The sequence below is a fragment of the Malaya genurostris genome, chromosome 1 (assembly GCF_030247185.1).
Source record: "Malaya genurostris strain Urasoe2022 chromosome 1, Malgen_1.1, whole genome shotgun sequence".
Lineage (NCBI taxonomy): Eukaryota > Metazoa > Arthropoda > Insecta > Diptera > Culicidae > Malaya > Malaya genurostris.
The window spans coordinates 161,230,937-161,246,348 of NC_080570.1; the positions used below are offsets into that span (position 1 = coordinate 161,230,937).

General features: G+C 40.4%; 2 protein-coding genes across 2 annotated transcripts; both read left to right on the plus strand.

Annotated features, from left to right (window-relative positions):
* The first annotated feature begins 783 nt into the window (after positions 1-783).
* On the plus strand, positions 784-5,072 carry LOC131426518 (DNA polymerase subunit gamma-1, mitochondrial). The gene is made up of 4 exons (XM_058589318.1): positions 784-1,197; positions 1,257-2,818; positions 3,125-4,728; positions 4,784-5,072. Exons 1-4 carry the CDS (start codon positions 1,179-1,181, stop codon positions 5,064-5,066), a joined length of 3,468 nt encoding a protein of 1,155 aa, XP_058445301.1. The 5' UTR covers positions 784-1,178; the 3' UTR covers positions 5,067-5,072.
* Positions 5,073-11,639: 6,567 nt separating this feature from the next.
* On the plus strand, positions 11,640-13,827 carry LOC131428640 (uncharacterized). Its single transcript, XM_058592688.1, has 2 exons — positions 11,640-12,597; positions 12,656-13,827. The coding sequence occupies exons 1-2, from the start codon at positions 11,640-11,642 to the stop codon at positions 13,825-13,827; spliced, it is 2,130 nt and encodes a 709-aa protein (XP_058448671.1).
* Positions 13,828-15,412: the final 1,585 nt, after the last annotated feature.

Below are 15,412 nucleotides of genomic sequence, written 5' to 3' on the forward strand. Positions count from 1 at the left end.
ACAAAGAGAAACTGTCACTTGCTTATACGCCCTTTTGAAAAATTAACCGAGAATTTAGAAATTTACCAAACCAACCAAAAACGACTTATCTTGCACCCCATGCCAATTTTTACATAGTGCGACACGTATAGAAATATCTCGTCACCTGTCTATTCACCATCGTGTCAATGGTTGTCATTGAAAATACGCGCCATCCACGCTCGTTCAATGTTACTCTAAAGTGAGTACAATTTCACTCACTTTCGTTAAAAGTGGAACTACTCTATAGTGAGCAAAGCTTGTTTACTCACTTTTGAGTAAATATGGTATTTGTCAAATTCTGAGTAACATTTACTCAGTGCTACAAATGGTAAAATTAGCTCGAGTGAGTAAATATTACTCAATATCAAGCGAATTGAATAAGGGATTCGAATAAGGAATGCTTTGCTGACTTACTTCCAACGAATGAAGGAAGCCGTTACCTGTTCATCGCTCATTGGAAAGGATCCGTCTGCCTTCCTCCGTTCCACCTCCGACAGAGGGAAAAGTTCCGCCTTCCGACAAAGGGAAAAGTTCAGTGCACGTAAATTTTCACACAACGTTTTCAAAGCTCTGTGAGTAAAACTTGTTGTCAATTTAGAAACTGAGTCGAAGTTACTCATTCTTATAAATCAATATTACTCACTTTTTGACATTTGAACCAAATAAGCAAAAGTGAGTACAAATGACTCACTTGAGAGTAATATTGAATGAGCGTGTCAGTATATTTATAAACACATGATTCTCATCAGCTGTTAACTGTTTGTAAGGACTTCCGGTGAAGCTCTCAAAGTGTTAGCATATCGTTTCGCACTAGTGCGATAAAATTTTGTGTATTTCTGTTCGCGGAAAAAAAATTTTTTTCTCGTCCTAGAGTGAATCCGTGTGGCGACGCCGCGAAACATCATCGGGAGTCAATGTAAAAGAATTTACAATCGAAAAATATAAAATACTCGAAAATAATAATACAACCAAACATAACCTACAAGAAAATAAATGAACAATACATGTGCAAAAAACACAATCGAATTAAAACACAAAATTAAATTATAATCTAACAATACAAAGGCAAGATGGGCCATCACTGGCCTTAGCCTGTCACGTTAGTGACACAGCAAATAAAAAAAAAAAAAACTGTTTGTAAATGGAACGGCGCGACGATGTATGCGAGTTTTGCCGGTTAGTTTGTTTTTTTTTCTGTATATTGTAAAATCATTTGTAATTTTTTACCATTCTAGAAATACGCAAGTTAGGCTGCATTAGGCGATACTGCAGCGCATCGGAAATATTCCCACACAGCACAGTTCGACGTTTGAAAGTAGAACCTGATAAGACTCCCGTGTATGATGAATCTGCTACTGCACAACCCAAAAGTACCCGGTTAAACGAAATGAATATACAGCTACTGTCAAGAGGTCTGTATGAACAAGTTTTCCGCAGCACAAATCGCACTAAATCACAATTGAATGAAAGTCAGATAGACTGCCTTCGGAAGGAACTCGCTCGACATGGAATTCCTTTGTCGAATCCTGACATACTGCCGGAGGTGATGTTTCAGTTGCCAAAGCTCAAAGGTACGAATATTGAAGAGCACTTTTTTCAAATCGCTCAACAACAGAGTCAAACGTACCAAGAACTACTGGAATCTTTGGTGATTTCGTCAATACCGACCCTCCCAGATCAATGGTCAGAGACTCCTGTTTGGACATGCTACGATCCTGAACGAGGTCCAATTTCTGTTCCTTATCCAGACGAAGATGCCTACGTGTTCGACGTGGAAGTATGCGTCACTGCCGGGGCTGCACCGGTCATGGCTACTGCCTTGAGTCCCTCACGTTGGTTTTCCTGGACTAGCCCGAATCTGATAAATAATGTTCCTTTCGGTGGTGGTCACCGTTATCAGCTAAGTGAACTGATTCCAATGGAATCTAGTCCCAAGGATAAACCATCCGATGGAAAGTTTCGACAACCGAAAATCGTAGTCGGTCACAATGTTTCGTACGATCGGGCACGTATTCGAGAGCAGTATTGGCTTGAAAACACCGGAATGCGATTTGTAGATACGATGTCTCTTCACGTTTGCGTTAGTGGAGTTACCAGCTACCAACGAGCTATGTTGAAATCCAGCAAAGAGCTGCCATTGGAAGATCTTGCCTGGAGTAGCCAAAGCTCGTTGAATAATCTGGCGGATGTTTATCAGCTTTATTGCGGCGGAAAACTTGATAAGGAAAAGCGAGATATTTTTCTGCTTGGATCGTTGAATGATGTTCGGGAGAATTTTCAAAGTTTGATGAACTACTGCGCTGGGGATGTGAAAGCTACCAAACAGATTCTGGAGAAAATTCTACCGCTCTTCAAGGAACGTTTTCCACACCCAGCCACGTTTGCCGGTATGCTGGAAATCGGTAACGCCTACCTACCGGTCAACAGTAACTGGACGCGGTACATTCAGGAATCAGATTTATCCTACGAAGATTTGGACATCGAAGCGAAACATTTACTGGCACAGAAAGCGGATGCGGCTTGCCGGTTGATGCATGATCAACAGTACCGTAGGGATCTGTGGCTGTGGGATCAGGACTGGACGGTACAGGAATTGAAGATGAAAGCGACCAAAGCGAAGAAAGTGCCAAAGAAAACAGTGGAATTGGAGGTAACGGCTGAAAATAAGACAACAGACGAAAATGAGGATGATCCGTTGGCCGCAAAGTTTGCCCATCTGTATGAAGCTAAGGATCTGTTACCGGTGAGAAGACCCTTACTACCGGGATATCCGGCCTGGTATAGAAATATGTGCTCGGTAAGAACTGTTTTTTTAATGCTTTAGAGACTGGTTGACTTGTGTTAAAGATCTCTGTGTTCTACGTGATCCGGATTACGGACCTTTACAGATACTGCTAAAAATCCTTAACTTGCATGTTCGTTCACTGCTCAAATAATGCTCAGTGGTTTGCCATTCAGAGATTGCCAAATAACTATCTTCTATAAAATTACGGGTTACTAATCAGTCTTGAAACACTCGAAATGCGACGATAATAGAAGCAGCCAGAATACAAGCATTGTGTCTGTTGATTGTTATAATAACTAATGTCCAATACCTATTCAGAAACCAACCGCCGAAGAGTGGTCACCAGGTCCAACCAACAGGATAAGTACAGGGATGCAGATAGCTCCCAAGCTACTGCGTCTGTGCTGGGAAGGTTATCCGTTGCATTTCATTCGTGGCCAGGGTTGGGGTTTTCTGGTACCACACAAATACCGCCGAGATGACATGGAATCCGGAAGCAGCGATGCGGGGCCCATGATCCCCCTCGAACAGCTGGTGGAAGTCTGTCCGGTGTTGGAAATCAATCCGAAAGCTTCCGCGGGAGAAAGTTCCGAAGCATTGGGTAGCCTTTGGAAGGACGTAGAGGCGAACATCAGCCGGAAGGACTACTATCGGAAGCTGAAGCCCAACAAAACCGATCGTGTCTACAAAGGTACCGGTATTTGGTGTAATTTGGATCTGGAGGATTGTTGCTACTTCCTGAAGTTACCTCATAAAGACGGAATATCGCACCGGGTGGGTAATCCATTGTCGAAGGATTTTCTGAACAAGTTCTCGGAGAATGTTCTGGCCGGTGATGGGAAGACGGCAGAACGAGTGGTGGAAATTGCAAGAATGTTGTCGTACTGGAGGAATAACAGAGATCGAATTACTGGTCAGTTAGTGGTCTGGTTAGGGAAGGAAAACCTACCGAAGAATTTGTGGCAAAACGAAATGGAGTACGGAGCGATCATCCCGCAGGTTGTAGTGTGCGGCACGCTGACTCGAAGGGCAATGGAACCAACGTGGATGACGGCAAGTAATGCTCAAAGAGAACGCATTGGTTCAGAGCTGCGGGCGATGGTGCAAGCACCTAAAGGTTATCGGATGATAGGTGCCGATGTGGATAGTCAGGAATTGTGGATCGCTTCAGTACTGGGTGATTGTCATGTAGGACGCATTCATGGAGCAACGCCGTTAGGATGGATGACACTCAGTGGGACGAAAGCTACGAAAACCGATTTGCATAGCATGACGGCACAGGCCGTCGGGATCTCGCGCGATCACGCCAAAGTTATTAACTACGCCAGAATCTACGGGGCAGGTCAGAACTTTGCCGAACGTTTGCTACAACAGTTCAATCCCACATTTTCGGCGGCGGAAGCTCGTTCCAAAGCCATCAAGATGTTTACCCTAACCAAGGGAAAAAAATACTTCTACCTCAGGGAAGAGTTTCGCGACGAATTTCCTCACAAAGGGTACTCTTCGTACGAGGCCCTAAAAATAGCCAAACTATGCAATAAATCAGTAAACGAAATGTTCGAATCAGCCTGCTGGCAGGGTGGAACCGAAAGTGCCATGTTCAACAAGTTAGAGCAGATAGCCGGTTCGGAAATGCCCGTCACTCCGTTTCTTGGTTGCCGGCTCAGTCGGGCACTGGAACCACAGGAAGGGACGGAGGATCGCTTTCTACCCACTCGTATCAATTGGGTTGTACAAAGTGGTGCGGTTGATTTCCTTCATCTGATGTTGGTTTCCATGCGATGGCTAATGGGTGATCGTGTGCGATTTAGTTTAAGCTTCCACGACGAAGTTCGATACCTGGTGGAGGACCGGTATGCTTATCGAGCTTCTCTTGCCATGCACGCGACCAATTTACTGACACGAGCGTTTTGCGTTTCTAGGTAAGTTTTCTTTTTAGGAAATTTAACCACACTAATCCGACGTATTCGACTACAGAATTGGTTTCAACGATCTGCCACAATCCGTAGCTTTCTTTTCGACGGTTGAGGTGGATACTGTTCTGCGGAAGGAATCTCAACTGGACTGTAAAACTCCCTCCAATCCTCACGGACTAGCCGTCGGTTACGGTATTCCAAATGGGGAATCTTTAAACATATATGAGCTGCTTGAAAAACTGGGACCGATCGAGTCAGACATGTCTAGCTGGGAATGGCACCGAGAACAATCACCGAAGAAGGAAAAACGAAACGTTAAAAAGATTAAAATAAAAGCACCATAAACAATCGATCTCGTGTTTTATTTTTTGTTATTTTTTCAACTAAAATTATCTATACCATTTTGTAAGGTCTACCTCGTATGAAGGCAAATCAAAACAACTGGTTTGCTGATGTTTCTTCCGAAAATGATTAGAAAACTGAAATGTTATATTTTTTTCATCCGGCGGAGTTGACGCGCCTAAATTCATGCAACTAACTGTGGCTGTGTATGCGGACGCTTCCTTCCAATCCGAGCTATACATGTACTCTACCACATTATCGAGCTCCTAAAAATACTAAAATTCAATTACTTTGTCGATGCTATATCACTTGCGCTTAAACTACCTTCCCCCGCAGATCGTTGAGCGAAATTTGCGGAAAAAGTTTGACCTTCGGACGATTTTTCGACGAAGCCCTCTTAACTGCCTGTGACTTGTGTATTCTATCGGTGATCGTCAAATCTTCGGAACCAACGATCTCTTTAGGGCGATGGAACAGATTGAACTTGGTTTTGCGTGGTACTTCAGGATCCGTTTGTTTCGTTTTTTTGGAGACTGACCACATACTGAAGCATGCCGTTGATACCGACTACAAAACGAACTCGAATGACAGATACTTCTGAGGCCTGCTTTGATTGCATGCAAATTGATGAGAGTACATAACTAACGATAAAAGTTTTGAGTAGTGTAAATAAAAACAACAGGTAATTTTTTTTTCGTTCCAAATTTGTCCGAAACCATTCCCAGATGAGACGAAAATACCTGCAGTTGTGTAAAACTTTCGCGCAAGACACGATGTTGACAAGACCGCATTGAGGATAAAGCTTACGTGGAAGCAGACTTCCGACAGCTTCCGAAACTCCAGTTTTTTCACTGCTCACCATAAGCTTGTTAGAAAGCAGAAGGTGTCAAAGTTTGCCATGAATTGCCAAGCAATTTGCTCATGTGGAAAGCCAAGCCGACGACACGTCCTGCCACTCGCCTATAAAAACTGTATCGTAAATTTAAGTACCCCTCAGTAACTGGTAATGTCAAAACGAAATTGATTGGAAAATTATTGAAACTGGCAACACAGGACGAAATCTGTTGATTTTGAATAATAGTTACCAGAGCCTTGGTTACGTGTAGTTTATTTACAAAATATAATTTGTCCTTAAATAAATCGAACGCGATTTGTGCGAACCAGAAGAACAACGGTTGATTGGTTATTACGGATGCCGAAATCCTGTTTAATTCGCCCAGTAATATAAAAATGGTATTTGCGCAGGTACTAGCTTCGAATCATAATATTGCTAAGACGCTACTCCTATTTTCCTTTCCGTTGTAGATCAAGTACTTCGATTTAAACAGTTGGTCTAATCTTGCTCACCAAGAAAATTTTAAATGCTGAAAAGGAGTTTTCAAAGCATTTGGATAACGTGACTGTGTAGAAGTGAACGGAGCAGATTTCACACGGGCGTGAAATCGCTCCCATATATTTCGAAAACAGTTCTAAGAAAGCATTTATTTTTAGTTATTTTGGAATAAATTTCTATCGCTAGATATTCATTCAACAGCGAGGTTATGCTAAAAGAGTAAATTTTATCACTATCGTAAAACAAAAAAAAAACTTGAATTTCTAAAGTCTCCCGAAGAACATATCTTCACTATACTATGAATTAACATACGCAGATAGTCGTAGTGTTCATTCCGTGATGGATAGCAATCGTATATAATCAGATGAAGATGAGCATCTAGCGTTCTACCGAACAAGTACAACAACGAACCGCCAGGAACGATTTCAAGACGGAGATCTACGACGAGATCGTTTGACTCCGAAGCGACGGTACCTTTTAGTCTTCATTTTCTTGTTTAATTTTTGTATCCAGATCTTAAGCTCTGTTTCCCGTTTATATGATACCCGTTTTCCCGCTGTAGTCCTACATGTCAAATATTTTTGTCTTTGTACAATAATACATTTCGTTGTGCGTGAGAATGTGAATATCATTTCCGCATTAGTTGTCGTACTGTATCATTTTGGATGCTATAGTCGTCTGTTGATCGCACGTACTTTGTGCACTAATGAACAAAAAGTATACAATGCTTGATTATTCCACGCAGGATTTTACTTAGCAGTATTACGATATTGGTACGAAATGCGAAGCGGTTTGTTTTTGTTTATTTGAGTTGCAAGGAAGTTTCCTGGGTAACGAGTTCGTAGCAACCAAAAAAGCGTTGCTGGAAATATTTTTTCCATCAATAACAAGGGGTCTTTCATCATTGTAGTGACTGGAGTGGAATCAAAGATAAATAATAAAGACATGTACGTGCATATAAATATTTTTGAAAAATGTGGTTCGTTCCCGGTACCTTCTGAAATGACCGCACTCACCGCTTGGTGGAGCGCGAGATTAATTGCATTGTTATCATTTGAACCAAAGTGTGCCATAAAATCTCAATATATACAAATGAGCTACCGAATCGAAACGGTTCTCACGGTTTGACATTTGCATTAGGAATGTATGATGGGAACTCAGCAGTGCAACCAATTTATCACCATTGGTGCCAGTTTCACGGAGGACCGTAGATGTGCGCCAAAAAAAGATCGTGACTGTCATGTCTGGAAATTCGTTTGTGGTGGAATCACTTTTCGTTTAGCTTTTTGTTCGGAGTGTCTGGTCGTGTCGTCGGCCAAGCACTTTTTTGTTGAAACCAGAACTATCAATGAGTAGGTATACATTAAGGAATGGTCCTTCGTTTTTCGGATCGGATTTAGCCTCGTTTCATTATCATACATTACCATTACTGTGCTGGGTATCCCGCGGAATTTAAACATACAATAATAAAAAAAAACGGTTTGAGATATTTCAATGATTATACATTTGTTTGAAAACAAAACTCATGAAATTTTTATGAAGTGTTAATACACAGAACCTCAAAACTAAAGAAAAAATTTTTTTGAGGCCAAATATCTTAGGATTGCTTTAAACATCAAGATCTGGTGTAATCTCAAAAAAAATATTTTGTGAAAATCGACTTTAGGACTTTTGAGAGCTCTAAAATCGATTTTTTTGATGCCGAATGTCTTAGAAATCATGAAACCAAAGATAAACTCAAGATTACGAAGTATCATAAAAACCTATGAAGCATCTTGGGTCACGGTTCGTGAACCGATGAACTGTTTCAGAATATCTGTTGATTGACCCCTCAGTCTGTAAGGTTCAATTATAATGCTGGTATCCATGGTAACCTATTTATTATTTACAAATAAAACTAACTAAAAATGGAAACAGCAAAGCATGGGTCGCAGTTGTGTTGTTAACGACTGTGAAAGCCGACCAAAGGATTCAGTAACATTTTTAAAATTTCCTGACAAGTCAAAACAGTGAGTAATCATGCAATATGAATTATTACTTATGCATGCAACTTTCCATTAGAATTTAAAGCGCTGAACTAAATTGCAATTAGAAAAACAAACAAAAAACGATATCCTTCAAGAGGAATTACAGATTGAGAGAGAGGACAAACGAAGACTGCATCGTATATGTAATCGACTATTGAATTCATTGGAACTAAAAAATACCAACTGCGAACAATTAATCAAAAATTCAAGAAAATAATATCTTCCAGATTTAAAAACGATCAAATCATCGAAGCTATTTGAAACAATCCGTTATTGAAGGTATCTTTAGAAAAATTTACTGATCAAATTTTCAAGCCAATCGGAACAAAACTCTGGAAGTTATGGGCCTTTATCTTACCCTATCTCATACTGCAAAGAAGCAAGAGTCCGGCGACAGGCCCAAGAGTTTTGCTTCGATTGATTTGAAAATTTGACAAAGTATTTTCGGAATGTTTCATTATAACAAAATGCAAAGAAAAACGATGATTTTACGGAAATGTTAGACTCTACGCGCTCCCCAAAAAAATTAATTGTTTCTTTCGATTTTATATACAATAAACACTAATCGTTTCAACGTTTTTCTCGAAAGCAGGACTTAGAAGTCCGTGTCCATCGACATTCGAAAACTACTTCACCAATTTTTTTCAAATGTTACTTACACTTTCTACATGTAAATTACTAGACCCCAACGTTATCCTTTTCATAGTTTGTTTAAACAACCACCAAAAATATAAAAAACTTAAAAAAATCAAAAAGAAATGTTGGGGTCTAGGAAAACGTCTACTGTAACTATTGAAATTTTTGTTGCATTCTTTCAGTTCAAAACCAAGTAAGTTCCCCTTATAGTCAAATCTTAATGTTGTCTTGATTAAGTTTCATCGGTTCTGATTCCTAATACTTAAATAGAAACGTATGTTCCTTGCATATTCAACTTAACAGATAGTGTCAGAGTTTGGGATAATATTTACATGATAAACAAACTAAGCATTGCTTAGTAACATTCAAGTCGAATGAATAGTTGAAGTTAAAGGCTTTGACTATTGACAGTGAACCGGATTCATCGAGGGGTCGTATTTCGCTGGAACATACAAAATCGCCGATTACTCCATCTTGAGTTTATCTTTGATGAAACGTCGAGATCTGGAGTAATCTGATCATTTTTTTTTTAATCGAAAATTTGTGTCAAAGAGTTGACTTAAAAAAAATTCGGGATAACACAAGATCTCATGCCAGTTTCATTCCTTTCTAAGACAAAACAAGAAAACTGCGTAGCTTGGGAAATCCGCGTAAAAAGGCCGCGTGAAAAGAGCCCCAGTGTAAATGTTTGCTATTACCTGTAAATGAAGTAACTACTCGACTGGCAAATTTTAAGTAAAAGTAAAAATAGTTCGCGAGATGGTCTACACAGGGATTCCTAAAGTGGTCGATATCCTTTTTGCGGGGGTCGACGTAAACGGAAACTGACTATGGGGGGTCGACGAGGTCTAGAAATCGACCCCCTATTGTTCGATATAAGTTGTTATTTGAAATATTTACGCTAAAAAAGTTGTATTAATTTGACCTTCCGCAGAAATTGGTGAGTATTTTAACAGATCGGCTGAAAAGTTCGTATCGTTTCTATGAGAGCGCGCCACTAGAATTAAATCCATACCATTTTCAGTTAGTACCAACCTTCAAAAGATACGTATATAAATTTGATAGCTGTCTGATTATTAGTTTGTGAGATATTGCATTTTGAGTGAAGCTACTTTTGTTATTGTGAAAAAAATGGAAAAAAAGGAATTTCGTGTGTTGATGAAACACTACTTTTTGATGAAAAAAAGTGCCGCCGATACCAAAAAATGGCTTGATGAGTGTTATCCAGACTCTGCAACGGGCGAAGCAACAATTCGTAAGTGGTTTGCAAAATTTCGTACTGGTCATATGAGCACCGAAGACGATGAACGCAGTGGACGTCCAAAAGAGGCTGTTACCGATGAAAACGTGAAAAAAATCCACAAAATGATTTTCAATGACCGTAAAGTGAAGTTGATCGAGATAGCTGACACCCTAAAGATATCAAAGGAACGTGTTGGATATATTATTCACGAATATTTGGATATGAGAAAGCTTTGTGCAAAATGGGTGCCGCGTGAGCTCACAATCGATCAAAAACAACAACGAATTGATGATTCTGAGCAGTGTTTGGAGCTGTTATATCGCTCCCTCATCCACCGTATTCTCCAGATTTGGCCCCCAGTAACTTTTTCCTGTTTTCAGACCTCAAGAGAATGCTCGCTGGTAAAAAATTTAGAAGCAATGAAGAGGTAATCGCTGAAACTGAGGCCTATTTTGAGGCAAAGGACAAATCGTACTACAAAAATGGTATCGAAAAGTTGGAAGCTATAATCGCTGTATCGCCTCTGATGGCAATTATGTTGAATAATGAAAACGAATTTTGGCAAAAAAATGTGTGTTTCTATTAAACGATACGAACTTTTCAGCCGAACTGTTACATCAATAATAAAAAAGCAAGAAATTGAATTTTCAAAGGAATTTGTTGATGGGGGTCTGAGGCCTAAGTTAGTTTTAGTTAAGGGGTCCATGGCCCAAAATAGATTGGGAACCCCTGGTCTACAGCCTCATAAACCCAATATTCAAAACGTAACAGCAATTTTGGCAGGAATGCGTTTCTTAGGTGGAACAGCTTTGCGATTTTCTTAGCCGATTATCACATTATTCGCAATTTTGTACAATCTCTCAAATGATTAACAATAGAAAGCCGCTATAAATTGTACGATGAACTACATATCGCGGACGCGAGCAAGATGCTAGAACATCAGAAATCACTGATTGGAATAATTTATTCGTTCAGAACTGAGCAAATACAACCTTTTCGAGGTGCGTGAGAATCGTCACACGTGTCAACTGGATTGTGCATACATAATTTAACAGGTTAATAATAATGAAGAAAAATGCTCTCCAATCGGACACAAAGGCAAATAGCGCTAGAATTCACACGTTTTACGTTGGACACAGATTGCTTTCGAAAACATTTGGGGTAAAACGAATTCCTAACCAGTAAAAGAGAAATTATCCGACAAGCGAAAGAAACAGTTCAGAATCTACAAACAAGCACTTTCAAATTGGGTGCAAATCTATTTATTCGCGAAGTTCTACAAAATACCCGTTCATCCTTTCGATTGATTTCTATTCCATTGGGCGCGTAGCAATAAATGCGTGATAAATTGAACGGTTCCCACATGCCGATTCAGTCTCAGTCTCGATCTGCCTCCAGTTTGAGCATGCTTCCGTACATCATGCAAATCGCATTTGTCGTTATGTGCCTTTCAGTAATGTCAGCGTCAGGGACTTCCGGAACGCAACCGACCTGGCTCACCAACCCAACCGTTCGGACGCTAATCGATACCATCTTCAACCAAACCGAGCGGGTGGATATCGTCATCGGGGATCAAAGAGAAGGTGACCGGATGGAACAGGTCGAATATCTTGTACACGGTACTGGCAACATCTCCGGAATCCTACAGCACAAGAGTGTCCGTATCTACGGGCAAGCTTTCCCCGAGGAGGAAGGATGTACCGGAGAACGATCATTGCTGTCCGCTAGAGTACAAACGGATCCCTCGCAGAAACTTGATTCGTTGGACACGGTCGATCGTGACTATGACGAAGAATTCGAGCTAATCAAATGGGATCGATCGTACGAAACATTCGTCAAAATCTGGGACCAGAATCAACACTATGGCTACGTTGTGTTGGCCGATTTAAACGTGTTCGAAACGTTGATGCGGTGTTTGTTGGATCCAACGGGAACTTATTTGATCGTACCGGATTCGGCGATGGAATTCAACCCGAGCAAGGTGATGCGATTAATGAAATCTGTTTGGAGCAATCAGGGAGTAAATAGATTATTCGTATTGATGGGAGAGATAGTTTATGCGTTCGATCCTTTCCGAATCAGTAACGGCACGTATGGCTTTTTAATAGAACTGACTGATACTTTAAAAATACCTTCGATTCCAGTACAAAACTTCAACGGATATCCATTGAAGATCGACATATTCCGGTCAACGTATAGTGACCAGATAACCGGTAAAAACGGCACAAAAAGTGAGCTTAGAGGACCGGATGTAGTGGCAAGCCAAGTCTTTGCCAAGCGGCTGAACTTTACAGGTGAGAATATGAAGTTTTTACTTGACAGAAGCAATCGAATAAAACTGTAACATTTTAGCGATCCGTCTACCACCAGATAAGGATAACTTTGGCGTTCGACTTCCGAATGGTAGTTTCAACGGTGCCGTTGGTCGACTGATCCGTCACGAAAGTGACATAGCATTCGTCGGATTCTTCATCAAGGACTACTTCAGCCGAGACATTGAATTTACTACCGGGGTGTATGCGGACGAGCTGTGTTGTTTGGTTAAGAAGGCCAGCAGAGTGCCGGAATATCTACTTCCGATCACAATCTTTCCTCCGGAACTGTGGGGTCTGCTGTTTCTGGCAGGAATAATTTTTACAGTTGCGTGGATTATTATTCGAATGGCTATCCAAACCGTAATGTCATCCCGATCTGGATGGAAGCAGACTTACCGGTTCGCATATTTGTTCAACTTGACAGACGAAATACGTGATGCGCCGTTGTATCACAAACTGATTCAGATATCTATTGACACCTACATCCTTCTCCTAAGCGCTACGTATATACGCTTCACCCGATCCGGAATCGAACGATTGCTTCTGTTCGGTATTCTGATGGTGAGCTTGATTATTACCTCTCTGTTCCAATCGGGACTGTCTTCTGTGTTTGTGACCCCTGTCTACTACAAGGACATCAGCAGTCTACAGCAGCTGGATCAATCCGGATACAAAATACCCGTCAAGTATCAAGGCTTCATGGATGACGTTTTTCCGTCCAACTACAGTAGTATGATGGAATCACTACGTAATAAAATGGTTCTCTGGCAGTCGAACGCATCCTTGCTAGCTCAGGTAGCTCAGGTCGGCACCATTTCCACTGTCACTCGCAAAACGACTCTGTCCCTTGACAACGCCATCTTCATAACGACACGGCAACTGTACATGATTCCCGAGTGTCCTCGAACGTACAACCTAGCTTACGTGGTTCCGCGGCATTCCGTGCTGCTGGAACGAATCAATGGCTTGCTACTGCGAATGCTGAACGGCGGTTTGATCAACCACTGGATCAGCGCAATGAACTTCAACGTAACTTTGAATCACCGGGAGCAGATCAGAGATTTCGAGGAACCAACGCTGAAGGTTTTAACCGTACTGGACATGCAGTTCCCGTTCTATCTGTTAGTGATCGGGCTAGGCATCAGCACTGGGGTGTTTATTATCGAGCTGATCTATTACAGAATTAATCATTTACCATACATAAATTAAATGCTATTTCAACAGTTGTTTTACGCGTTTTTAATGGTAGGGGCTGGAGTCCACTAGGAGATCGATAGTACCTATTATCTTTCTCCGGACAGTACCAGCCTAGATGCCGTGTGGAATCCGGCGGAAAAAAATGAGCCAAGAATAGATCCACTGAGTTCCTGCTTCCATGTCGTAAAAGGCGACAATTGCAGGAGTTCCTTTTTCCGTTCAGTCATTAGATATTTTCAACGTTTCTCTTCTGATTACTCTATTTTACTAAATTATCTCTTCATTCAACCTATCAATTTCCGTCTAGCTTCGGAGAAAAGTTTTATTTGGAAAGTTTTCTTCTTCCATGTTATTGATTGTCTTTCAGTAGTGTAAATTGAATGATAAAAATCAACTAATGCGTAAATCCGTTGATATTACAAAACTAATAACAGAGATAACATATAACGGTATATTGAATAAATAGTAAAAAATACTTGATAAATTAATAATTTTCTCTCGGTAGCCGGCTGTCCAGATCAACCAATATAACCAATTATTAATTTTAATAATTAAAATAATAAAGCGGAAATAATAAGAAATCAAGTTGCGCGTGAAATCTGTGGACTTTTGCTTGGTGATTTAAAATGATTTTATAAAAAGTTTTTAGAATATGTCACTACAATGAATCAACTATGTTGCCTATTCACTCGTTTATTTTGAAAAAAAATAGAGAAGTTCTTATTCGATACGCGATAGTATTTCAAATTTTCCTTCAGTTCCCACGAATAAGAACTGTGAATCAAGACTCCTCGGGACTCCAGTATCGAATATTGTTGAAACTTTCACTCGGAAAGCCAGTGAGTTTAGTGGTGCATCCGAGCATCTTGAAACCAGAACATCTAGTATTCGCACGCGAATACTACAATTACTGAAATTTATACTAACAAATATCCTTCTCCCGTGACACTTGTGAAGTGAGCAGTAGTATATACGGACTCTGGTAACAACAAGTGTTGGACTAACATCCCTTCCCATTCCTTAGACGATCTACTTTCGGGCCTGGCCGGCACCGGTGCTGATCAATTGATGATGATTTACCAGTCCCAGGTAGAATCATCTAGAAAGTCCCTGTACAATTTCAGCTAATCCCGATCAGTAACGGAGTAACAACCAGGGGTGGTCACTCAAGCTCAAGCTCAAGTTGTTTTACGCATTTTTAATGGAATCCAAGTAATTTCCAATAGACTTCAACTAACATAAGTTCTTCCTTAAATTGAAACGAAACACATTTTAAATGTTGTGAGATCAATTGTCATTCAGAATTGTCTTCGCAAACAAAAACAATAGCAATCAGCGATGCATTTCAAAACATAGAAGATTCGAGAACAGCTCACTTCGATCGATTACTGACTCGTTGACATCATCACCACGTGTTTTACACAAAGTTTATGAACTCTTTGGTTGTTTGTGGCAATATGAATTTTCACTTAATATTATCCGGTAATTACATCAAACTTAAAAAAACGGATGTGAAAATGAATACAAATACTCGGGCTTGTTTTTTCGCTTGTAGTAAATTTTCCAAAAGAAAATTGAAATGGATTTGTAGTAGCCA